At 44.0% G+C, this 25,168-nt stretch overlaps 1 protein-coding gene and 1 long non-coding RNA gene across 44 annotated transcripts in view; one reads left to right on the forward strand and one right to left on the reverse strand.

The window, feature by feature from the left end:
- RBFOX1 (RNA binding fox-1 homolog 1) overlaps positions 1–25,168 on the forward strand; it is a 2,204,510-nt gene that overhangs the window by 1,845,984 nt on the left and 333,358 nt on the right. For 2 of the 43 annotated variants that reach the window (XM_082362272.1, XM_082362280.1), the window contains exon 1: positions 67–5,289. The exons of 37 other annotated variants lie outside the window; for them this stretch is intronic. In XM_082362272.1, coding sequence (XP_082218398.1) covers positions 5,203–5,289 — 87 coding nt within the window. In that variant the 5' untranslated portion in view covers positions 67–5,202. Of the gene's footprint in view, positions 1–55; positions 5,290–25,168 lie in introns of those variants that run through there. 4 more of the 43 variants (XM_082362273.1, XM_082362261.1, XM_082362260.1 and 1 more) reach the window with 4 other exon arrangements.
- The window catches only part of LOC309614218, a 409,767-nt gene that overhangs the window by 342,941 nt on the left and 41,658 nt on the right, over positions 1–25,168 (reverse strand). The gene's annotated exons all lie outside the window — the stretch shown is intronic.

The following is a 25,168-nucleotide window of genomic DNA, read 5'->3' on the forward strand; positions in this document are numbered from 1 at the left end:
GGAAAGAAAGAAGGAAGGAAGGGAGGGAGGGAGGAAGGGAAGGAAGGAAGGAAGGGTAGTTCTGCATAGCAGGCAAATTTGTAAGGAGTCTTAGATGCATGAAGGTGTTTGGCAAAGGCAACTTGCCAGTGTGGTTTGCAGAGAAGAGTGATTTGTAGAAGGAAGGACAGTGTGTATTGGAGGATGGATCTGGAAAAGCTGAGGAATATTGTGAAAGGCCTTGAAAACTATAAGAAATTCTCTGTCACCCAACTTGGCCTGGAAATGGGGAGGCATGGGTAATTAAATAATCTGCATAAATTCATATTAGGAGATAACCACTGTTAATATCCAAAAGCTAAGGAGTATGCTTAACGCTTTCAGAGGAACACTCAGTTTTATGCTTTTTGTTTTGTTATGTTTTGTTTTGTTTTGTTTTTAATGGTGGACAAGTGGCAACTAACATTCGGCTGCTTTTCAAGAAGCAGGTAGAGAATGATGGAAATGGTCTCATGAAAGCTCCTGATCTGGGGAGGAGGGGGCAGCTCCTTCCCAGGCTTCAGGGACTGTTGGGCCAAGGGAATGTGCACCAAGGTTTCTAGACCTTCCAGTCTTTCAAGAGATGTTGTGGATCTACGTTTTATATAAGCTGCCTCTGTTTAAAAATACTAGCTTATTTTTACACCATGCAGACAAACCCTCCTCCATCGTCATCATCCTCATCATCCTCATCTATGAACTGGATTTGGTCCGTGAGGCTGCAGTTGGGTCTGTTGACCAATAGAATCCATAAGGCAGGAACCAGTCTTCTCTGAATGCTCCCCTTTCCCATCCTCCAGCCAACACTTGTGTTTCTGTTCGCTTTCCTTCTCCTACATGGGTACGTGGGTGTTTCAACTTGGGGAGACTGCTGCTTGGAAGGGCTGCTGGTGGGCAGGGTCACCCTCGTGTTAGCTCTCAGGATCCGGGGAAGGAGACGTAGTATCTGACAGCATGAGAGGAACCACTTTAATCCAGGAAAGAAAAAGAGAGGTCACTAACTAAGAAGGGGGTGTCATCACGGAAGGTGGAGAAAGACGGGAGAATTTTTGCAGGGAGGATGGATGAGCCTGAACTAGCAAAGGCGGGCTAAGAAAAAAAAAAGGCTTGATGGAAATCCCTGACACAGGGATAATTGACAGAACTGGCGCCAAAGAAGTGGCAGGAAAGCCAGAAGCAAGTGAAGAAGCAGAAGTAAACAAAAATGGAGTATATACCTGTCATTGTATTGAAGTCGGACTTCCAGAGGTTTGTAAAATATATGCTCTAAATGAAGGGTCAGCAAACCACAGCCTGAGAGCCAAACCTGGCCTTGGACCGTTTTTGTACAACCCTTGAGCTAAGATTGGTTTTGACACTTTTAAATGGTTGGGAAAACTCAAAAGAAGAATATTTCGTGACAGGTGAAAATTATAGGAAATTCAAATTTCAGAGTCCATTTGCTTATTGTAAACATTTTCACATGAAAACGCAGAGTTTTGAGTAGTTGCAACAGAGAGTTTAAGGTCCACAGCACCTAAAATATTTGTTATCTGCCCATTTACAGAAAAATGTTTGCCCTCCCCTGCCTGTGATGGCCAGAGTGATAATGATACATGGCCCTTGGTTTAAATTCAGTCCGTTTTGGCAACCTACCTATGTTTTCTACCTGCTGCCAGAACTATCTCCCCTGTTCTTCACCTTATTTTTTTATTCTACATTTTTTTTAAGTTCCTGCAAAATTCTATGAGCTTAATACCACCCATTCGACATTGGGTAGCTAACCATTTACCATGAGCCACTGGAAAGCAGAGATACATGGAATGTGGTACCTGCACATTCAGTGGAGGAAATGGACCCAAGAGGAAAGAATTACAGTCCAGTAATACTGGATGCTTCCCATTTGGGAAAACAGAACCCATGTTAGAAAAAAGAGGTTTTGCTTAGTGACCATTATTTATTTTTATGTTTTATAATGTCATAAAGTTTGGGGGCTGGGTTTTGAACAAGGGTACATTCTGTTCATACCATTTTACAAGTATAACCACTACAATCATACATGGCAGTAATATCTAAATATAAAATCAGAATCAGAGAAAATGTGAATAACAGGACTGGAGGTGGTGAGAACAAGAAGATGAAAACACAAACATGCAGGCAGTAAAGGCCAATAAAATGGACAGAGTTGAACCTCTTTTTGGGCTCTGAGCTTCCTGGCAGCCAAAGTGAAAAGGGTCACAAAACAACGAGCCTTTATTTTCAGAGAGAGGAAAAGAGATACTCATTACTCAGGAGCAGAAAAGCTTTTGTAGCATGGAGTTCTTAAAAAGAAAAGAGAAAATATCCTCTGCAAATGATATAGTATACATCTATACGTCCTGTGTGTACAGGCACACCTCGTTTTATTGTGCTTCACAGATACTGCGTTTTTTACAAATTGAATGTTTGTGGCAACCCTGTGTTAAACAAGTCTATGGGCACCACTTTTCAAACAGCATTTGCTCACTTCCTGTATCTATGTCATACTTTGGCAATTCTCTCACTATTTCAAACTTTTTCATTATTCTTCTATTTGCTGGTATCTGTGATCACTGATCTTTGATGTTACTACTACAACTCGCTGAAGATTCAGATGATGGTTAGCATATTTTAGCAATAAAGTATTATTAAACTAAGATATATACTATTTTAGACATAAGGCTATTGCACACTTAATAGACTACAGTATAGTATAAACATAACTTTTATATGTCCTGGGAAAGCAAAAATGTGTGTGACTTGCTTTATTGTGATATTCTGTTTATCGCAGGGGTTTGGCATCCAACCACGATATCTCCAAGATCTACCTATAATATGTTTCTGAAATGGATCATCAGGTTCTTTAAAAAAACAACACATAGAGTAATACACAGAATAATCTTTTGTATTTATGTAACTCTACAGTTTCCAAAACACTCCCACACTTTTGCTTATCAGAGCCCTCTGGGTGAAGGGTAAGTGGGTATTGTCACTTCTATATGAGGTTCAGGAAACAAAGTCTAAATGTGTACGTTTCTGGCCTTCATGACTGAATTAAGTTCCCTGCCTCCTGGTCCAGTGGTCTTTCTACTTTATAACACCAGAGACATAGTACAATCTGACCCACCCCTTACCAAAGTCAGGAAGAGCTCTCCCCTCCCAGGAAGCTGTCTCATGGCAAGGCCACTGTCCTCACTGGTAACTTCTCAGAAACGCAGTGTTGAAAGTCAGAGTCAAAAGCTAAAATTAGAAATATCAGGCTGTTAAGTAAGAGGGGTCAACTCACAGCTGTTCCTGGAGCTTTCCGAATTGTAACAAGGTGGCCCCTTTGATACACGAGAATCAATTACAGAGAAACCTTGTCAAGATGGCCCAAATTCAGCCTTAAATAATTGAATTCTCTGCCAAATGCTGTCCACTGTCGTTATCTAGAAATGTAATTATGCAGCTAAATCAAGCAACTAAAATTAGTGTCGTGTAAAAACACCTTGGTGATCTAAAAGTGGAGGAATTGACATTTGGATTTAGAAAAAGCCAATAGTTGAATATGTTTTGCGGTGTCTGAAGCTCTCCAAGTTTCGACAAAATCCATATCTCGTGTCCTATTTCAAGTTCAAGGTGGAATGTGGTAAGCAGGTGTCTGGTTTGAAGGTGATTTTCGATGATCCCTGGGCCTTGAGCATAAGCTGAGTGGGCTCACTCTGTGCTCTCGAAATTGGGAAACTCTCAACACGCCCACGTTCTTTCCTGGTATGCAGATTAGAAGAGTGCCAATTTGAATGCTCTCTGCGCCTTCAGTCTGAAGTCAAAGATGTGTCTATACCAGGTATTAGTAGAAGAACAGGAAACACAGGATAAGAATGGCAAATACTGTATGCATCTTGTATTGTACACATCATGATAGGATACCAAATACTTTACTTGTCACACGACCCTATGGGGATCTATTACTATCTCAGTTTTCCAAGTGAAGAAACTAGGGTTCAGAGATGCTGAGTAACTTGTTCAAGAACACACAGCTATTAAGTAGGACACACAAGTCAGCATAATTCCAATTCATGCAATCCCATCGAAGTTTATCTATTTTCGTGTAATGTATCCCAGACAATCACTCGGATATTTTCAAACATCAGAAAGATTTCAAATACTAGAATGTGTTTTTCACCTGCAGTTTTGGTGTTCATTTGCTATGCCTTTAAACTCAGGGAGCAGGGAGTCATCTCTTATTAATAGACTGCATATTAAAATATAACAATTGAAAGCTCAAAGACAAAAAATGTTTAAAAACATTTTTTTAAGGCATATGAAGTTCTATTACAGAACAAAATAGTACTGTAATGGATATCGTGGCTGATTAGGAATTGTGTTTGTAGCCTGGCACTGCCTCTCACACGTGTAGGGCTGTGAGCAAGCAGTTCAACTAGTGTGAACCTCATTTCCCATGTGGACCAGGAACTGATAATAGTACCTACTTGGGAGAGTTGTGAGAATGAAATTACAAAACATATGTAAATAATTTAGCTCATCCTGCGTGCATAGCACACGCTGCAGATGTTCGCTGGTGGTACTATTATTTGCACAAATCGCCCTTTAAAACTAAAACCAGAGAGAGAGAGAGAGAGACAGAGGATAACGAACTCGACTAAGTATCTTCATTTCTTTGTGATCAGTACCAGAGGCTGCCCGCATTCCCCTACTTAGGTTTTAAGTGGCAACTGATAATCATATCAGTTTACATTTCTCAGTTTTCCTCTCTAGACATCCCACGCAGACTCCGTCCCTTGCCTTTTGCCCAAATTCGTTAGGAAGAGCCCAAATCTCCCAGCTTGACCAGCTCTCTCCCAGTCTCTTGGTCTCTCTCACTCTCTCTGAGAACTAAATTAATGAAGAGTATTTGGTTAGTCATGTTAGGCAAGCCGTTCCCAAAATAGAACCTTCCATTTTGGTAGCTTCAACCCTGCAGCTGCTGTGTCTCTTCGTCGTCTGGGAAGAAAACTTTCACATTAAGAGTTGCTGATGCCGGATTTTCTTTCTCTCCCCTCTGCGCATTGATGAGCGTTTGGCTCCTGACAGCAGCGATCTGGCTCTCAGCTTTGTGGTTCTGAAGAAGTTGGGTCTATAGATTTTCCCCTAACTCTCTCCATTGATGCGTTGAGCTTCCGAGGGAATCCTACCTTTCCGTAAAGCATGTTGCCTTCTCAAGGAGTCCTCCTGCATCCCTATGGCGTGCCTATGATTGTTCCAGCAGCCCCCTACTTCCCCGGACTGATCCAGGTAATTCAAGGCCACTGCCAGCAAGCAACTTAACTCCAGAGCACTCAGAGTAATAATTGGAATTTTTATGGTTGAGAAAGCAAACACTTTTAATACAGGAAAAAGCTCTCGTGTAGTCAGTGGGAAGACAGTAGGAAATCAAAAAGATGGATCACCCTAATCTGGCTATTGACATCTCTCATGGCTGAATAAATGGTGTAGTTGAGCTATATTTGCTTGTATTGATCCGGCTGCTGTTTAACATTCATGCCTTTGCTTCGGGAGGTTGGCCACGGGGCAAAGGATTTGCTCTCCCTCCCAGCTTTCTGAGGGACTCAGTCTCCCAGAGCAGATCATGAGGCAGAGTACCTGATCATGAGGTGAGTTGGTTAAGCGCTTTCACCCAGGAAATAGAAGGAGCGTGAAATATGCATTAATCCGTAGCTTCCCCTTCCCGTGGATTGTCTATTTTCATAGAGGCTTCCCCTGCCCCCCAAACCTGGGTTGAGTGGTGGCACGGAGGCAAAAAGGAACACTCTACTGATGGTTAATTATGAAGTTCAGAGATTATCCTAGGAATCCCTTACCAGTTGTTTACATCTTAATGATGACAAGGAAGTGAAGGATTGAAATGTGTGTTGGTATTACTCTTAAGGCTATTAATTTTGTGTTGGGAGAATCATCAAATAAGATATTTGGGGCCTTTTTTTTTTTCCTCATCGTAAGCGTGACTTCTTAAGCAAGTGTTGGCTTCTGGATGTGTGTCTGAATTTCTCTGTGGAAGGCTAACTAGTGACAGAGCCTGAACATCATAGGAAACCCGGATGTTTTCCACTGTGGTTTGTTTGTTTGAGAACAATCTCTTTGTAATAAATTCTGTATCTTGTTTCTACAGGAAAGGAAAACTACACGTAGTTAGGATGTCCTTTTCCCTTCAGCCTTGTGCTTCTCCTTCCACAATAGTTTAAAATTCTGCAACACCCAAGCTCGTTAATTAAAATTTCTGGGGAGGGCTCTGGTCAAACCCCTTTTCCTCCTATGCTGAATGTTGTTGTTACCTCTGATAAACTGTAAGAACCTTGGTGATTTGAGCCATTCAGGAGTGATTCCAAGTAATCAAGCAAAACGTTCTACCATCCCAGATTTATGGTCCTTACTCATTTTGGAGGCTCCTATATTATTGTGAGAAATAACAGACTGCTTGGAGAATGGTCCTTAACAACATGGAAATTATTCCATCTTTCCGGGCATAAGCAGGCCAGTGTGACCCACACGAGGTCTGAAGTAGAACTCAGTGGCAATCTGGAAGGCCTTTGCTTCCATTGGAAATTTGGGGTGAAGTTTAGCCGTTGGAGTTTTGTCAGATGCTCTGCCACCCTGTCTGATAAATAATTACAAGCAAATCGTGCCCTTCACTCTATGCTGATTGATGCTGAAATTGCTTTAGAAAGTTCTCATAAGTTCCTGTTATAGATTAAGTGCCGGTGTAGGAAAAATAACGGCACCCACTGAAATGGGTGAATGTAATCAGGCTTAATGGACTCGAGAGCTTGTTGGGAATTAAATAACTATCGATTCGCTGGAATGTTGCCGTCATTACAAAATGCCACTCTGGACGTATTACCCCAGTGATAGATGAGAAGACACCCGGGCGAGCTGAGAAGTTGGGGGCCCAATTTCTTCCTCCTTTGCAGAGTGTTTGAGAAACACGTCCAGTTATTTGGGGGAAGGAACAAGTGATTTTACTTGCGAACCTTCGCCGGATCATACTTTGTTTTCCCAGGTGACACCTCTGGTAACTAGTTGCCCTTAAGTCAGGAAAGCAGTGCAGCGGGGAACCTTAGCCCAGCTGCTGTGATGTCGTTCGTCTTCTTCCTCTCCCACCCACCGTGGACCACACTGAAATGCTCTGGACAGGGAGAAACTGGCCTTATTTCCGGTGTTCTGAGACAGCCTGTGTTATTTATCCAGTGGCATCAACTGGAAACTCAAACACTCCATTGCAGCAACATTTCCAAGCAGAGGAAAGGCAACTCGAAGGGAGAAAAACTACCTCTCTCTCTCTCTCTCTCTCTCTCTCTCTCTCTCTCTCTCTCTCACACACACACACACACACACACAGACACACACACACACACAGACACACACACACAGACAGACACACACACACACAGACACACACAGACAGACACACACACACACAGACACACACACACACAGACACACACACAGACACACACACACAGACAGACACACACAGACAGACAGACACACACACACACAGACACACACACACACACACACACAGACACACACACACACACACACACACACACACACACACCCCTTTCAGCTGATGCTTCTGATGCCAGCTGCCCCGCATCCCTGCAGACTATATCAGCTTGCTGACCAGTTTGTTGATCTTGTGCGTTTCCTCCCAGCTCTTCTAGATGCAAGGGCTTTCCTAGAGGCAATTAAGGTGCCACCCACACCTTCATAATGTGATCAACCAGACAGTCAAATGATCCAAAATAGAGTGTGTACTCCATCCTCGGTAGTAAGTTCCCTGTGACTGGAGATATGCAAACAGCTGTAGGGGCCACTTGGCAGGGTTGCCGTATCAGAATTGAAGATTCCTCTCAAGGTCTTTCCAACCCGAAGAGCCAGTGATTCTATGGTGTAAGAACTTCCTTTTCATAATCCTTTCAAGTGCCACTTCTTTATTGCCCTGTTTTTGTCTGCTCAGTGAAAAAGAACAAAAAAATAATTGATCAGACATCATAAGAGGCTTTTAGGAGAGCATCACCTTATCCTGCAAAGGCAGTGAGTGAAGATGTTTCGTAATAATTCTGGGGACGTTACTCAATAGGGTTTTTTGTCCCAAGAGTAGATTCAATAGTGACCACTGACCTCACCTGCCATCCCCTAGGAAAACTAGAATCTTTACCATACTGAATCTCCTGAACCCATCTTTTGATGTCTGAACTTGTTGAATAGATAGCAAGGCGGATAGTTTTTCCTTCTAGCCACGTAAAGAATTCCAGAGTGACTGTGGAGGATTGAGCTGAAACAGCTTGGACAGTTTCATGGGGAGTGAGAAGCAGAAGGGGAAAAGAGCAATATTACCAAGTGCAGTGTATAAACACCGCTCCTTTCCCCTTGGTGTAGACCTTAATCTTGGTATCTCTGGATAAGAAGAAGCAATGTGTCTTCCCGTTGAACCTCTTTACTGCTTCTCAATTTCCAACAAGACCTTGAATGACCAATGAGATATCTGACCTGAGGACAAAGGAGATTTGACAAGTTGATTGTCAGTCAATCTTGAGTCCAAGGAGCTGCCAAGAGGACTTACCCCAGCCGTGGACCATGCCCACCCGGTGTCAGACGATATCATCCAAACAAGAGCTTTGTAACTGATTAGTCTGGTTGGTGTTTGGGTCTAATGAGCCCTTGGCCCTGGGTTCAAGTTCAGACTTGAGCCCCTCAATCTAGATATTTGTCCGACAGATATGCCCTTTGACCATCATGGCTAGATCATTCTCCACACTGGGACAAATCATTCTCATCTCACCCGGGTATTACAGATGAGGTCAGGAGACTGTTTTCCTCGATGGAGGGCAGTGTAAACACAGCCACGTCCATGTCACCATGCATTTGTTAATTTAGTTACTCGATCGCTGCCCACATATTCCATATCGGGCACTGTTCTAGGCACCTGGAAAACAAAAGTGGCAATTATAGCTACTGGCCGGTGGGTTCACAGCCCAGTGGAAGAGAGCATGAGATAAACTAATACTACAGTAATACTCCTATAAATCTAATACTACAGTAAAAACAGCAGGAAAGCATGATAGGTGATAATTATTGAGTACTCGCTATGTGCCAGGCACTGTGTTAAATACTTAGATATATTATCTCAATTTATTCTAACAGTACCGTCGTCCCCCCTTATCTGAGGGGGGATATGGCCCAAGACCCCAGTGGATGCCTGAGATGGTGGATAGTACTGGACCCTAGATATATTGTGTTTTTTCCTATACACACACATACCTATGGTAAAGTATAATTTATAAATGAGGCACAGTAAGAGACTAACAATAACTAATAATAAAATAGAACTATTATAACAACGTAGTACAAAAAAAGTTATGTGAATATGCCCTCCCCAATATGCCTCTTCCATCTTAACTAAGCCCTCCTCACGCACTGTGGCCGTAACTTTTGCAGTTTGAGGTGAGACAGCAAAACTACACACATTTCTCTTTCTTTCTTCAAAACGTCACGGAGAAGATTTGTTCTTACCCCTAGATCTTAGCGATCTCAGCCTACAATTTTGTTTCTTTCCTTATTAAGTCGTGAATTTTCACGTTTTCATTTAAAGGAAGCACTTGACGGCTTTTCTTTGTCCATCTGAACTGCCAGCATCACTAACTCTTGTCCTTCGGGGCCATTCTTAAGTAAAATAAGGGTCAGTTGCACACGAGCACCATGATAACACGATAGATGATCTGATAACCGAGACGGTTACTAAGCGACTAACGGGTGGGATCCGCTGGACAAAGGGATGATCCACATCCTGGACAGGACAGGATGGGACCGGATAGGACAGGACAAGACAGGATGGCACAGCACCACTCAGAACGGCACACAATTTAAAACGTATGAATTGTTTACTTCTGGAATTTTCCATTTAATATTTCCAGGCTGTGGTTGACCTCAGGTAAACCTGGGAAAGCGAAACGACAGCTAACGGGGGCTACTGTAACCCTAAAGTTGGGTACTGTTGTTCTACCAACGCTTACCTGTAATTGTAAATTCCAAAAAGCTCTGAAAATCAGGTTTTTGGGGGAGGGAGTTTGGCACCAAAATGCATTTTGGAAGAAAACTTGACCTGAAATGATGTGTGGCTATTTATAGACTTTCTTTATCCGACTTACTGTGAATATTCATATATTTTGCTACGGGAATATTTACGTGTTTGATTTCAGAGTGTTGTCCCTGACCCTGCTGAGAATGTTACATAATCTGTGTCTGATGAAATCCCTTTCTGGAAAAGGAAATCCCCCAAAATCTGAATTTCAAGATAGAGGTGACCCCAAGGGTCTCTGATAAGAAATCACAGTTATGTATTATGATACCCTTTCTGCATATGGAGGACCTGAAACTGACATTTAGAGAAAGGTAACTTGCCCAAGGTCACAGGGATTGTCAGTGACAGAGCTGAGATGTAGAGCAGGTCTGGTGGGCTGCAGCCTTCCCTCTCATCCACTGATCCAGTGTTGAGGTGTATCCATGGGAGCGCACATGAAAACACAGGGGAGGGAGTAGGTGGATGCCTCTTGGAATAGGGGAGAGGGTGGTTCAAAGGGCAAAGGTGGCATTTGAGTCGGGCTGTAGAGCATCAGCAGACATTCACTGGGCAAGCAGAGGAGAAAGCCCTTCCTAGTAGAGCGGAGAGCTTGGATGAACTCACGATGTTGGCCTGACACATCAAGATAGAGCTGCAGTCTCTTCGCCAACTCACTGGCACTGTGGGATTTGACATTATTTAAACATAGGTCTCAAAAGTCAAAAGACATGGCTCCAAAGGACCTGGGAGGAATCTCAGAAATGGAACTCCTAAGCCCTGAGTCTCTGTGTGCCCACATAGGAATGGGCCCTGTAATACCCTTCCGTGAATCCAGCACTTGAATGTCGAATTCCCTGGATTTGAGACCTGATCGTTGTTTGCCATCCTTTCTCTCTGAGACAGTAAGCTCTCTGAAGGCTGTCTTTTCCAACTTATACCCTACAGAACTAGATGGTAGCAGAGAAATGCTGATTAATGCCTCCCTGACGTGGATAGCAATGGTATAGGCAAACCTTGCGCTCTGCATTTTGAAACAGAAATCAGCATCGTCGAATCTGGCAATGTATTTAATGAGAGATGTGCATACATATATGTAGTGTCACCAAGAATGATCAAACTGCTGGTTTTAACAATGGACCAAGAGTCATCGTCCCTACAGAAAGGTGGAGAAATGTGTTAGGGAACATGCAGGTCTTTGGGGTAAACTTGAAAGAAATAAACTTGTTTTGCTCTGTGGCTAGTGGAGCCATTTTCAATCTTGGTATTGTTGCCCTGCAATGTTATCTACATGTTTGGAATATCTGCTGATTGGGAAAGAAATCAGAATGCACGCCTGATATGAGTGCTGGTGGTGTCATTTACTTTGCGGCTGCTCCATCTTAGTCACTAAGTGACTTTTCTGTACTGCCAAAGAGGCCATGTCGACAGCAGACTAAATTAAATAGTCAGGGAGGTGGCAAAGAGAATTTGGAGTCAAACAGGTCCGGGTTGATATATTGGCTCTGGCATTTACTAAGCGTGTGGCCTTGGGCTTGTCAATTAACCTCTCCAAGGCTGTTTTCTCAGCCACAAAACGAAAACAGGAATACCTGTCTTGCAGAGTGGTTGTGAGCTTTCCATGTGATTCATCTCTTCATTCAGCAATTATTATTATTATTATTATTTTAAAAACTCGGTAATACTCTTCTTCCTTGTTTTTTTTTTTTTAATTTTTATTTATTTATTTATTTATTTTTGGCTGTGTTGGGTCTTCATTTCTGTGCGAGGGCTTTCTCTAGTTGCGGCAAGCGGGGGCCACTCTTCATCATGGTGCACGGGCCTCTCACTATCGCGGCCTCTCTTGTTGCGGAGCACAGGCTCCAGACGCGCAGGCTCAGTAGTTGTGGCTCACGGGCCTAGTTGCTCCGCGGCATGTGGGATCCTCCCAGACCAGGGCTCGAACCCCTGTCTCCTGCATTGGCAGGCGGATTCTCAACCACTGCGCCACCAGGGAAGCCCAATTCAGCAATTATTTATCGAGCACCTACTGTGTGCCAGGCTGTGAACTAAGAGTAGGTGATGAGGCAGAATAAAAAACATACAAGATCCTTGTCAACTTGAAGCCTATATCCTAATATATGGGAAAGGTCTGGTATATATATATATACCAGAAGACCTCTTTTATCTTCAAGTGACAAAAATCTAATTCATATTGGTTTAGAGGAGAAAAAGAAAATGTCTAATTTCAGACACAGTTGCATTCAGAGGCTCCAACACCCCAAGTCATGTCTCCCCATGACTCCATAGTGATTATCTCTACTTGATCTTTGTTCACAAACACACCATGCCCAACTGGTGGCAAAGATGGTCCCCAGAAACTCCAGGCTTACACCCCAACACATCTTAGCAAGCCTCTTCGCCAACTGCAAAAATTCCAGGTAGCAGTCTGGGCCACGCCCATCCCCGTCAATCATCTTGACTGCCTTGAGTCAAGCTGGAGGGTGGGGTCAGGCCCAGCTGAGCTGTATGGGCTGCGGGTAAAGGAATAGTCAGGGTCCTGTTACCCAGTTACGGCGCTAAACAGGCAAAAAATACAAGTTGTCAACTACTTGAGAGCTATGACAATTATCTCAATAATCGAAGCTATTACAAACATCCAAACATGGTTTTTCTCCCCCAAACCTTGCACGTACCCTCCCCAGGGAAGAAATTGGTGAGTTTCTAATGTTACTTATCCGAGTGCTTTTTTGCCAGTGATTGTATTCACCAGGCATTGACTATCATCTAGTGCATCTTGCTTCTTCATTCCTGATCAGATGAATCAAAGGCAGATATGGCCATTTTAAGCAGTATCTTCCCACTTGAAGTAATTACAGGAATGTCTCCCACCAGAGTATGCTTGGGACGACCCCACTCTTTAACAGGTGAGAACACCACGATCTAGGGAAGTAAAGACAGCCTGACAGCGATAACCGGTAACACCATAACTGAGGCACCATGGGGTTTCTCACATCATGCCACTCCATACCTTCTTTTTATATTAGCAAGACCTACATCAATAAATCTATAAATAAAGGGAAACTAAAGCCCTCCAGTTATTAAGTTTGAAATAATGTGGACCTTCCACATTATTCCGAGCGTCTCAAAGCACTCGGAAATGCCAGCAACTTGCCCCCTTCAGTTGTATAGAGATGCACTTTTTTTTTTTTAATTAAAAGATTAAAAGGATGCTGTCAATCTCTTCTGATTAATAGCAGTCCTATAAAAAGGATGTGTTCCTGCCGCAGCCATCTGTCATTCTGATCATTTTAAAGGCATGCTATATCAGCAAGTATGCTTTTTTTTTTTTTTTTTTTTTTTTTAGCAAGTATGCTTTTTATAATACGTTGGCATGGGGCAAGCGGGGCTGGAGAGACTTGCAGATTTCACACTCTGCTTTGCTGCTTTGGTGTTTGGCGATCAGAGCCTTTGATGGTGAAGCAGAGCCCCCTCCCTGTCTTTTAAAGGTTGTTTTGGGTAAGTGCTTTCCCCAGCTGACTTAGGATGGAGATCTCACCCCTGTTTATGTTTCTCTCTCGTCTAAAGATAGACCCATCACACGTGCATCCCACCGGCGTACAAGCCACCAGCTCATCCACCTGCTTAACCGCTGAACCCTAAATGCTGTCCAGAGCAATGAACTTAGTGTTCTGTGGGTCTTTTCCTCTGGGCAACTGGGACCATAGTTGTCTGCAAAAACCCAATGTCTTTCTTTTTTTAAAAAAATTTTTAAAAATCATTCATATATTTATTTTATTGAAGTATAGTTGATTTACAATGTTGTGTTAGTTTCAGGTATACAGCAAAGTGACTCAGTTAAACATATGTGTGTATATATATATTATATATAATATATACATATACTTTTTCAAATTCTTTTCCCATATAGGTTATTACGAAATACTGAGTATAGTTCCCTGTGCTGTACAGTTGGTGCTTGTTTATCTATTTTATATGTAGTAGTGTGTATATGTCACTCCCAAATTCCTAATTTATTGGGATAAATTGCAAAGCCCAATTTCTAGCTTGAGTTCTTCAGGCTTTTTTTTTTTTTTGATGCCGGTCAACATATTTATTTATTTATTTATTTATTTTATTATTTTTTAATGTTTTTTGGCTGCATTGGGTCTTTGTTGCTGTGGGCGGGCTTTCTCTAGTTGCTGCGAGCAGGGGCTACTCTTCATTGCGGTGCGCGGGCTTCTCACTGTGGTGGCTTCTCTTGTTGCGGAGCACGGGCTTTTCATTGTGGTGGCTTCTCTTGTTGCAGAGCACAGGCTTTAGGCACATGGGCTCAATAGTTGTGGCGCACGGGCTCTAGAGCACAGGCTCAGTAGTTATGGCACACGGGCTTAGTTGCCCTGCGGCATGTGGGATCTTCCCGGACCAGGGCTCGAACCCGTGTCCCCTACACTGGCAGGTGGATTCTTAACCACTGCGCCACCAGGGAAGTCCCTCTTCAGGCTTATGAAAGCAGGAGGCAGAGGCACCATGAAATTCTTTCATCCATTCATTCACGGCAGTAATGATTTGTGGATCATGGGTTCCATGCTGGGGTCTCGTCTAAGCTCTGGAGACATGGAGATGACTAGGACCCAGTCTCTGTCCTCAGAGGTAGCTTCGATGGCCACAGTGTCAATTGTGGAGTCAGAAGTGAAGCACAACTGCTTGAAGGTATAACTCTATAGACTCTCAGCCCTGCTCACCCCACCCAATACGAGATCTTTACCACTTTCTGTGGCTCAGACAGTCAAGATGGGCTTCCCTACAGTCCCAGGAAGACGATGTTCTATAGTCAGGTTCTCCGTCTTTCCCAAATGACAGGGCTTCTGGTATGTTCCAGGGGACAAATCGTGGTTTTTGTTTGTTTGTTTTTTGTTTGTGTTTTTGGCGGGAAGAATGATGGCAAGAAATCTGTGTCTGAAGCAGCGGCCAGCTCTGCCCCGTCCTACCTTGCATCTGGCTCAAAGCAACACAGTGGCGTCCAGCGCACCACTGCTGTGGGTGAAGGCGGCCTCCCTCAGCTGTTACCTTTCCTTCCACTCTCTAATCCGCATTGGCTCCCAGATGTGGGGAAGATTTGGTGACAGAGGCAGCCAGCTTGCGCATTCCACAGTGTTCTCACAAACTACTCTCCGAAGAGCTATTTCTTCTCATTTCATGAGGCAGCACAGTTAAGGATTTAGACCAGAGAATTGAGAGCATGGGATTTAGACCAGGGAAAGCTGAGTCTGGCCATGACCTTCTCTTGGGGACTTTGGGAAAGTTGCGTGACCTCTCGGAGCCTCCACTTTGTCACCTATAAAATGGGAGTAACATCCCATGTGCTCTGCCTCCCAAAGTCAGTGTCAGGCATAAAAGACCTCCAAAGTGACCATCCCCAGGGCCTCTGCAGTCCAGCTGCGATGACATAATGCCAAGCGCTCCACCTGAGCAGTCCCTTGGCCCCTGTGTCATACAGGCTTGGCGTCTCTGAGCTCCCACTGTCTCAACTTGACAGCAGGAATGATCACACCCCCTTTGAAAGGGAGCCCAGAGGATTTGATGTGATGATGTGAAGAAGCCAGAGCAGCACCTGCTCATTGTAGCAACTCCATAGCGTTTGGCCAACATCGTCGTTGTCATGGTTTTCTCATCATATCCTTGTTGCTGCAGTTTCTTTCTCGTGTGAAGATGCTCTCGGTTTGGAGGTGGGTGGGCACGTACGCATCTCCCTGCTCCTGCTCCCCACGGAGATTCCTGTTAACCAGGGACACACGTTTTTGGTGCAGCTGAATAGAGTAGGGTGCAATCAGGGATGTACCACCCTGGGGTTTGACAGCCTGAGCCCAGGGCCTTGGGTGGCATGAAACCTACATCCCCTCCGACTTTCTAAGTCCACAGCCTGGGCAGATGGGGCTACTAGACACACATGCAGGAGGATGTACGCGTCTCGGTCATGTTGAATCCTGGCCCAAATCTTAGTCCACTTGCTCTGGCAGGACATCTGGGACTGGAACTGAGGCTGGGTGAGAGGAGAGGGAGGGGGAGCTTTGAAGGGGAAAAGAGAGGACTGTCCTCTCTCCTGTATGTTGCTACAGCCTTCTGGGGACAGACTCTTTGGGACCACCCACACCCCTGTTCCATGCAGCTCCTGGCACGCTGTGGGCACTTAATAAATGTTAAATATTAAGAATAGCTCCCATCTGTCAGTGCCCAGTGGCAGGGAGGAAGTGTGAGCACAGGACAGCCGACTGGCATGGGGCAGCTTGTGGGAGAAGCCTTTGCGGAAAAACACAGCTCTGAGTTGCTTGGAGGACTTCCTGCAAACCTGGGTGTTTGCCTGTCCTGCTACTGGTCAGAGCCTGGGCAAGTTCATTAACAATGCAGGGGTCCACTCTGAACCTCAGATCATCTATATCAGAAGGCAGGGAGCAGAGCCCCGTGAACTGCGTGCCTCACTGGCAAACCCGGGTTTCCGATGAGCAGCTGGATTCAGGAACTGGTGCTGACTGACCATGCAGGGGCTTTGTCGGGGCTTAAAAGGGGCGACGAATCTGTCCTCTGAACAGACGGCGTCATAAATTCATACTTCCGTCATTTTCTTGGAAGAAAATGCCTACTGGGCTTTTCACATTTAGTTACAATAAGAACAACAGCAGCTGCTTGTTTTCAGGCATTTACTATGTACTAGGCCATGTGTAAGGCATTTCACCTACAGTATCTAGTTGAAGCATTGTTGTTTACAGAGGAAAAAGCAGTCGAACAGGATGGTGTAGGGATGTGGGCTTTGTGGCAGACTCCCTGGTTCATCTCCTTCCTTCACCTGTGTGACCTTGGGCACTACTTACTACCTGTGTGACCTTGGGCATGGTTCTTGCCCTCTCTGGGTGGCAGTCGCCTCACTGGACGGTAGCGAAAGGAATCAAAGTATATAAAGTCCATAGCCAACTGCCTGGCACATGGAAAGTGCTCAGTACAGGTATCAGCAAGTTTATTTCCAACTGCACTGCAACATCACCACAACCAAACTTTGTAAGAGAGACAATATTGAGTTTTGATACACACACACACACACACACACATACATATAAATATATATGTATGTGTTATATATGAGCTAAGAGTGTGAGCTCTCGAGCCAGACTGCAGACTGCTGAGTTAGAATCTCAGCTTTGCCTCCTTGGGGAAGTTCCTAAACCACTCTGTACTGTGGTTTTCTCATCTATAAAATGGACACATTAAAAGCACCTAAATCCATGGTTTAGCATCTTCCTGTATTGGATGGAGACAAAGCCAGAGTTGCCTTTGAGGATCACATGAGTTAATACTTGTAAGGCACTGTAATGGTACTTGGTATATAGTAAGGGTTTAGGACAGACATAATAATATAATAAGGATTACATAATTATCACTATGTATTGCATATTGTATCTGTGTAATAATATGCATTAGACATAATAATACATATATAAAATACATATTACATATAATTATCACATAATTACATAATGATTTTAAATTATACTATTTAATATAATTGTATAGTGACATTATTGATTACATAATAATACATAAGTGAAATATATAAGTATATGCAATATTATGTATCATTATATAATAGTTATATATAACATATATTATAAAAATTATCACATTATATATTAATATATAGTGTTATGCATCATATATAATATATATCCTATAATATATAGTTATATAATGTATAATACTATATAATAATTATATAATTGTATTATTATAAGTATTATCTTATTATATAATTACCTGATAATAATTATGTCATTATTATTTCTGCTATTGCTACAGCTGCTCGTCACTCCATTGGTTACTTTCCGTACAATATTCCTGCTAGAATATTTCTACTACCACTCCAAACCATCTTGGAAAGACGGAAACTGAGGCTCAGCCAAGTTAAATACCCGCCCCAGCTCTCAGTGCCGGGAAATGGCAGATCTGGGGTTTCCGAGCTCTGCTGGCCAGGACCCTGCCATTATGCGTGACTCTGGTGATGTCTCCCCATCCTCTGTGGGGGACCCGCCTCGTCTCTGCCCCGTACAACCTATTCCAAGCAGAAGGTTAACGCAGTTTTGTGCTGCTGTCATTTCTCATCAGCGCTCCTCCCTCTGCCTGGCAGCCCTCTGTCAAGAGGTCTCATTCCCCGTGGAAGGCTTGTTCCTCCGGGAGAAGATCAAAACGGGAGGTGGGGTGGTGACAGAGGGCGAGGAGGGGGCTGCTAGGACGTGGTCCTTGTGGCTTTGTTTACAAGCCCTTCCTTTTGGTTATCAATGTCTAAACCTCCCCAAAACATACTCTCCCTTTTTCCTTTAAACATGAATCAAACAATGTTACCAACACGCATTCTCTGTCAAACCTGTCAGTTACTCCAGGGGCCCACCGGACAGCTTGCAAGCGGTGTCTCCTATTGTGACTGTGCTGGTGTGTTATTTCTCCCTTCAACGGCTCTGCATTTGTTCTGGTGAGAGGTGTAAGCACCGAGGTGCCTGCTAGCTGGGCGGTTTTGACAGGAAATGTGAAATTGACACGGACCGTCCAATGACCATCCTAATACGGTGGCTCCTCTGGCCTCGTAGAGACTGGCCGTACGGGCAGCCGTGCATTTGCCTGGAGCCCTTTCCGGGAATTTGGGTGGGGGGCTTAAGGACTCTGAAGCGCTGGGGCTTGTTTCACACCTGGCGTGTTGGCAGGCGGTTCCCATTGTGATTTAGCTGAGGGACTTGGTACAGCCTGCCAGAGGGTCTAAGATTTGTGCAGGGGCCGAGCAGACGTTGGGCGTGTTCACCCATCACACGGTACGCCGGTCATTAGCCGCTGAGTCCCGTCCCTGTCTGCATTGTAGGGGACCAGAGCTCCCACCTGCTGCATGGTGACGGGGTGGCCTGGGGTTGGATAAAAAGCTTTCCATGGCTGAGGGTAATGCAGAAGCATATGGGATTCTTAGCTGTCCAAACAGTTGTGGGGTTTTGAGTGTGCGATGCTGTCTGCATGTGTATTTTCTTTAGTGTTTGATTCCTGCAAGTCAGAGCCTCACTAAGGAGCGCTTTGTAGAGTCCACTCCTGGGGGGATGGACGCGGCGTGTATCTGATGCCATCTCTGCTTCATGGCTTCCCAACTTCCTCCGGTGCTGGCCTAAACTTCCAATCACAATCAAGTCCCCCACCCCTCCCTGGTGAACGCTCCTCTGCCATCTTGGTTTACTCTGTAGGGGTCTTGTTGCTGACGCATTGTTGTATGTCCCCAGCCTCCATATGGCCCAGGGGCGTCTGCTTCATTCATGCCTCTGTGCTCAGATCTGCTCCGACACCAGAGAGAAGAGCTGTTTGGTTTTCTGTGGGTTGAAAGATGACAGATGATCCACCATTTTGAACATCAGGAAACCAAACACAATTCTTGAAAGTGGGTGGTTTTGTTAAGATCCCTTTGGTTGAAAGAACAGAACCCAATCCTGGCTAGCTTAACAAAAATATAGCGGGGGAGGTTTATATTTTTACTATTTTCTGACGTGTAATGCATGAACAATTGAACTCACAGAAAGTCTTGGATTCAAAAGAGGGAAAAAGAGAAAATCAAGCCAAGGGAAGTACAGGAGGTTGGGCAGGCCTACGGACCTCGGCAGGCCGTTTATGGACATTGTCTCCAGGTGAGTGGTTCTCAGCTAGGAGCGCTTTTGCCCCAGAGGGGCATTCGGCCGTGTCTAGAGACATTTGTAGTTGTCATAACTGGGCTGGGGTTGCTCCTGGCACCCTGCAATGTGTAGGACAACCAGAATTATTCAGAATTGTCCAGAATTATCTGTCTCAAAGTGTCAGCCAAGGCAAGTTGACTTGACACTCAGTGAGTGACTGCACTATCAGATCCAACTCAGGGTATGTCTCAATCTGTGCATCAATGAACTATGTTCCAGACTCCAAGTACTTGGAGCCCATCGTTGAACAGTCCTGAGACAACGGAGGTAGGTTGAGGCTTGTGATCCAGGAGACTCCCCAAGAGAAGGGTCTCACAGGGTTTGCAAAAGCCTTCGGTGGACCTCACCTGTGGCTGAGGTCCAGTCCTGCTAGCATTTTTCACACAGAGCTACCTGTCTGCAGGAAGCGTGTTGCACTTTGGTGCCAGTCTCAGCAATTAGCCAATCTTTTTGCTCTTTGATTTAAGCCTATGGCATCCTTCTTGGGCTCCTTTCCAAAAGAAGATTCATTAAAAAATAATTGTTGCCTATTTTTCTAATTTTAAAATTAATTCAGGATAAATGCTAAATAAGTTGTGGCAATCAGAAAAGCATAAACAAATACACACACACACACACACACACAAACACGCACACACTACATACACACATACATTATAATCCACCACCCAAAAATAACCACTTCAAACCACTTTTTTCTATACACATTCTCTTCCAAAAAAAGTTCTCATACCCTCATCCTACACATAAAGATTTGTATCACTTGCAGCCAGCGCTTTTTTTTAATAAGAAACTTTTAAAATTAGAATCAATGATTTTTTTAAATATAGGAATATCCTTTTTGTTTGGTACGTAAAGACTAGGGTGATATCTTAAAACAAAATGCATATCCTGTGTTCTTTCGCCTTCCTTCAGCCTTGATAATGTCGTAACTGGGGATCCTAGTAAATGGATCATCTGAAAATTATAGTATTTAAGTCAGATGGGAAGCGGAAGATTGGGTTGAAGGAGAGGAATCAACCAAACAATCCCAGGGCTTAGAGAATTACAAGAGAGAGAGGCACAGGTGGGCTGGCTCCAGCCAAGTGGATGCGTCTCTTCCCAACTTTCCTTCCAAGTTTCATGAAATGGAGACACTGAAAGATAGGCTTCCCTTTGAGGAAAGAAAAATTCTACCACCATCCGGATGGCGTGAGTGTAGTTATGACCTGTGGAACACACAACTCTCTCTTAGGTCCTGGCTGAAGTTCATGCTCATTTTAGGACTACCACTTAGGTTCAAAACCAAGCTGCTCAAGACATCAAGCTATCTTCTGGGAAGCCTCCTCTCAGGACCTGAGACCAGGAGACAGACCAGACTTGCCTGGTCAGCTGTCCTCACTCCTGCCTGAGTATTTCTCTTATAAACCAAACACACATCTAAGGCAGAAGATCAGTTTTCCATTTAAATGAATTTGCTTTCTCTCTTAAAAGACTAAATCCGTCTCTTAATTCCCTTAGGTCCTAAAAGTACCACATTTTCCCTTTATGGTTTGGAGAAAGAAGTCACGGACTGGGCTTGCCAATGGCATTGGGATGAGATGAGCCAGACAGCCCTTGTCAGAATGTGTGCAGAGAATGCGAAGGACCTTCTCTCCATCAGTAGCTTACCTGTTAATGTTCTCCCCTGTCCATCTCTATATCTGACCCTCAGAGTTAAAATGAGGGTGGTGACATGCCCTGTGCATTTTAGAGGTTGAAGAGGGGGTTGGTTTGGAAATTCAGGTGGCTCTACACCTGAATTGGTTTCCATGTGTGTTCATTAATTTAGTAAATATTCCTTGAACGCTTAGTGTGTGTGTGACAACAGGGTTACAGGGGTGAATAAGACCACTTAGATTTTTTAATAGGAAAAAACAGGCAATGAGCAGGAGAACATCAGGTGGCGTAAAGTGCTATGAAGAAAATAAGGCAGTTACATGATAGCGACCAAGAGGGTTATTTCGGATGGTTGAAGGAGAGAAGGTGTGGAAATTGAGCTCAGATCTGATTGACATTAGGGGCCAGCTGTGTAATGCCCTGGTGCAGGGAAGAAAGTTCAGGCAATGGCAACACGCGGAAGCCAAAAGCTGGAATGAGATGGGCTCATGTGGGGCTCACAGGCTGGTCAGTATGACTGGATCCCACTGGATGAAGGGGTAGGAAGCAGGATATAGGGTCAGCTGTGTGGTCTGCAACCTCCTAGGACATGGCAGGGAGTTCAGATTTTGGTCTAAGAGAGATGGAAAACCCCTGGAGAGTCTCAAGTAGAGGAACACCGTGATCTGATTTTATATTTTTACAGGGTTCCTCTGGAAGCTAGATGGGAGATGGACAAATGGTCTTTAGTGGGACAATATGGAAAACAGGGAACCAGGAAGGACAGCCTGTGTGCATTCAAGTGGCGATGCCAACACCACGGCAGCCATGGTTGGCTAATGAATATCCATTCCTCATGCCACCATTTCTTCCATCTTCATTTTTTCCCACTTAAAAAAAATTTTTTTTATTGAAGTATAGTTGATTTACAATGTTGTGTCAGTTTCAAGTGTATAGCAAAGTGATTCAGTTATATATACATATATATCTATTTTTTTCAGATTCTTTTCCCTTATTACAAAATATTGAGTAGAGTTCCCTGTGCTATGTAGTAGGTCCTTGTTGGTTATCTATTTTATATATAGTAATGTGTATATGTTAATCCCTTACTCCTAATTTATCCCTCCCCCCTTTCCTCTTTGGTAACCATTTTTGTTTTCTATGTCTGTGGGTCTATTTCTGTTTTCTATATAAGTTCATTTGTGTCATTTGTTAAGATTCCACATATAAACGGTATCATATGGTATTTGTCTTTCTCTATCTGGCTTACGTCACTTAGTGTGATCATCTCTAGGTCCATCCATGTTGCTACAAATGGCATTATTTCATTCTTTCTTATGGCTGAGTAGTATTCCATTGTATATATGTACCACATCTTCTTTATCCATTCTCTGTCAATGGACATTTAGGTTGCTTCCATGTCTTGGCTATTGTAAATAGTGCTGCAATGAACATCAAGGTGCATGTATCTTTTCAAATTACGGTTTTATCCGGATATATACCCAGGAGTGGGATTGCAAGATCATATGGTAGCTCTATTTTTAGTTTTTTAAGGAACCTCTATACTGTTCTTTGATCTTCAGTGACAAGAGAATTCTGCCCTGAAAGGAAGGACAGTTTTCAGAGGTCGTGGTGGAGCAGAAAATCACAATGCTTATGGGGGCGACTGGGAATTACAGAAGTGTGTCTGAGGGTCTGGTAGCTCCTGTTGCTTCAGGGGAATGCAGCATGAGTATTTAATTGTTAATGACCCCAAAATGCATCCAAGGGCTAGAAGCAAACCTGCCTGAGCATGGGAGATCAGTCTTGGGCGTGTTATTAAGTCTTACTGTACCAAGCTGTGAGCCACATCTAGTAATCCATGTGCCCGTGGAATGGATTTTCCATCACAGGACAGTTCTGTCTTTGGGCTGGCTGATTTCCGTTTTATTTTATTTCAGCAGAAGTAGGAAAGGCCCCTGAGGGCTAGATGTCTCACTTTTGTAATTTGTGACAACAGGAACAATTTGGGAGTTTGGATTCAGACAGATCTGCGTTCCAGAACCAGCCTTATCCCCTATTAGATTTTATCGCGAATAGATTATTTTGCATCTTTGAGCCTCACTTTACTCAGGCGTAAAATAGAATGAAATGTTCGTATATCACAGAGCAGCAGAAAAGATTGCGACATGTGAGTGGTTCATTCATTCCTTTGATAATTCTTCAGGTATTTATTGAACATCTGCTACGTGCAAGACACCATGCAATATGTTAGCAGAATGATGCCCAATGAGTCAGATGTGGTCCCTTCCTTAGCAGAGTTCATGATCTCATGGGGGAAAGAGATAAAACAAAGAACAGAACAGCTACAGCAACACAGGAATTAATTAATTACGGTTGGAGTAAGTGCTAAGAAGAAAATAATGTAGGAAGGCAGAAAGAGTTCATGATGGTGAGGGGGATCAAGACACCCTGCCCTTGAACTCACACCCCCACCCCCATGTCTAGAGATCCTTCTTCTGTCGGCTCACGCCTTCGCTTTTCTGAGCTTCCTGGGTTTGTCTTGGAGACACCTGATACTGCACTCTTACTTGCCTGAAATGCACATGGCCACGGGTGCAGCTGAAATTGCAGGAGCCGGGAAATGTGCTTTTCCAGAGTTTGGGACCCACCTGTTTCTGCGAGTGCCATGGAAACGCACATTCCGTCACGTGATCTTGAGGCCCAGGCCGGGAATTTTCAGCTGTCAGCAGCTGTCTCTTCTGACCCACTGCCGAGGACTTTCCAACCCCATGAAAACCCATCACGACCCTCACCAGTGATTTTGTCACCACTCTCTGGAGCTGAGAAGGAAAGAGGGGCTCCTGCAGAGTGATGTGTGGGCATGGGTTTTTAATTGGGGTGGCTGGAAATTCCTCTTCAAAATATATGTCAAACTGTGAGCATATGGTCTTTCCATGGAGGGGTTTTTAACTTCTAATTGGTTGTCAAAACACCCCATAGCAGAAACATACTTAAGAATCTCTGCTGCAGAAACAACCATGGCTCTGTGGCTTTATGGCTTCTGGGTGGAGAAAGTCTTCCAGCCTTTCAGAGGAGGTCAACTGGATACTGCAATACAGTGTAACCTAAATCTTTGTACATGTCCCCAAACAGGACAGAAAGGGCTGGCCCTCTCCCCCACGCTGAGTCATATGACCACATAGGAGGAGAGTGAGCTTGCATCATCCCCTCCTGGATGTAGTTGTGTGCCATCCTAGGAATAGCTAGCCCTTCCCTTTTGCAAGAGAACGTCAGCTGGGGAATAGTAGAACTGATAGAGATCCATCTACCACTGAATTCTTGCTTCAGGCTCTCCACCTCTGCTGTTTGGTCAGCTCTGTTCCTCCAGGGCTCTTGGTGTCCAAATCCCAAAGGGGAGTAAGATGGGACTAGAATGATCAAGAAAGCCAGAAGTTATGGTCCTTCTCCAGGAAGAGAGTTATAGTGGTCCTGCCTGCAAAAACTGGCTGAGTGATACCTCTGCATTTCCCGTGCAGTTCTAGAAAGACCCTGGTGCGTGAGTTCTGTAGACTGCACTCTCAGTCCAGATCTGCCCCCTGGATGTCCGTGCCTCTGTAAGCAAGTCTCCTGGCTTCTTTGTTCTTCATTCATGTACGTAGAGTGAAGGAGAAGACCAAAGCAGACATTTTCAAACATAGGCACGTACACATCTGAGTGTGTGTGCACGAAT

The sequence above is a fragment of the Balaenoptera borealis genome (assembly GCF_965194805.1).
Source record: "Balaenoptera borealis genome assembly, chromosome: 16".
Taxonomy (NCBI): domain Eukaryota; kingdom Metazoa; phylum Chordata; class Mammalia; order Artiodactyla; family Balaenopteridae; genus Balaenoptera; species Balaenoptera borealis.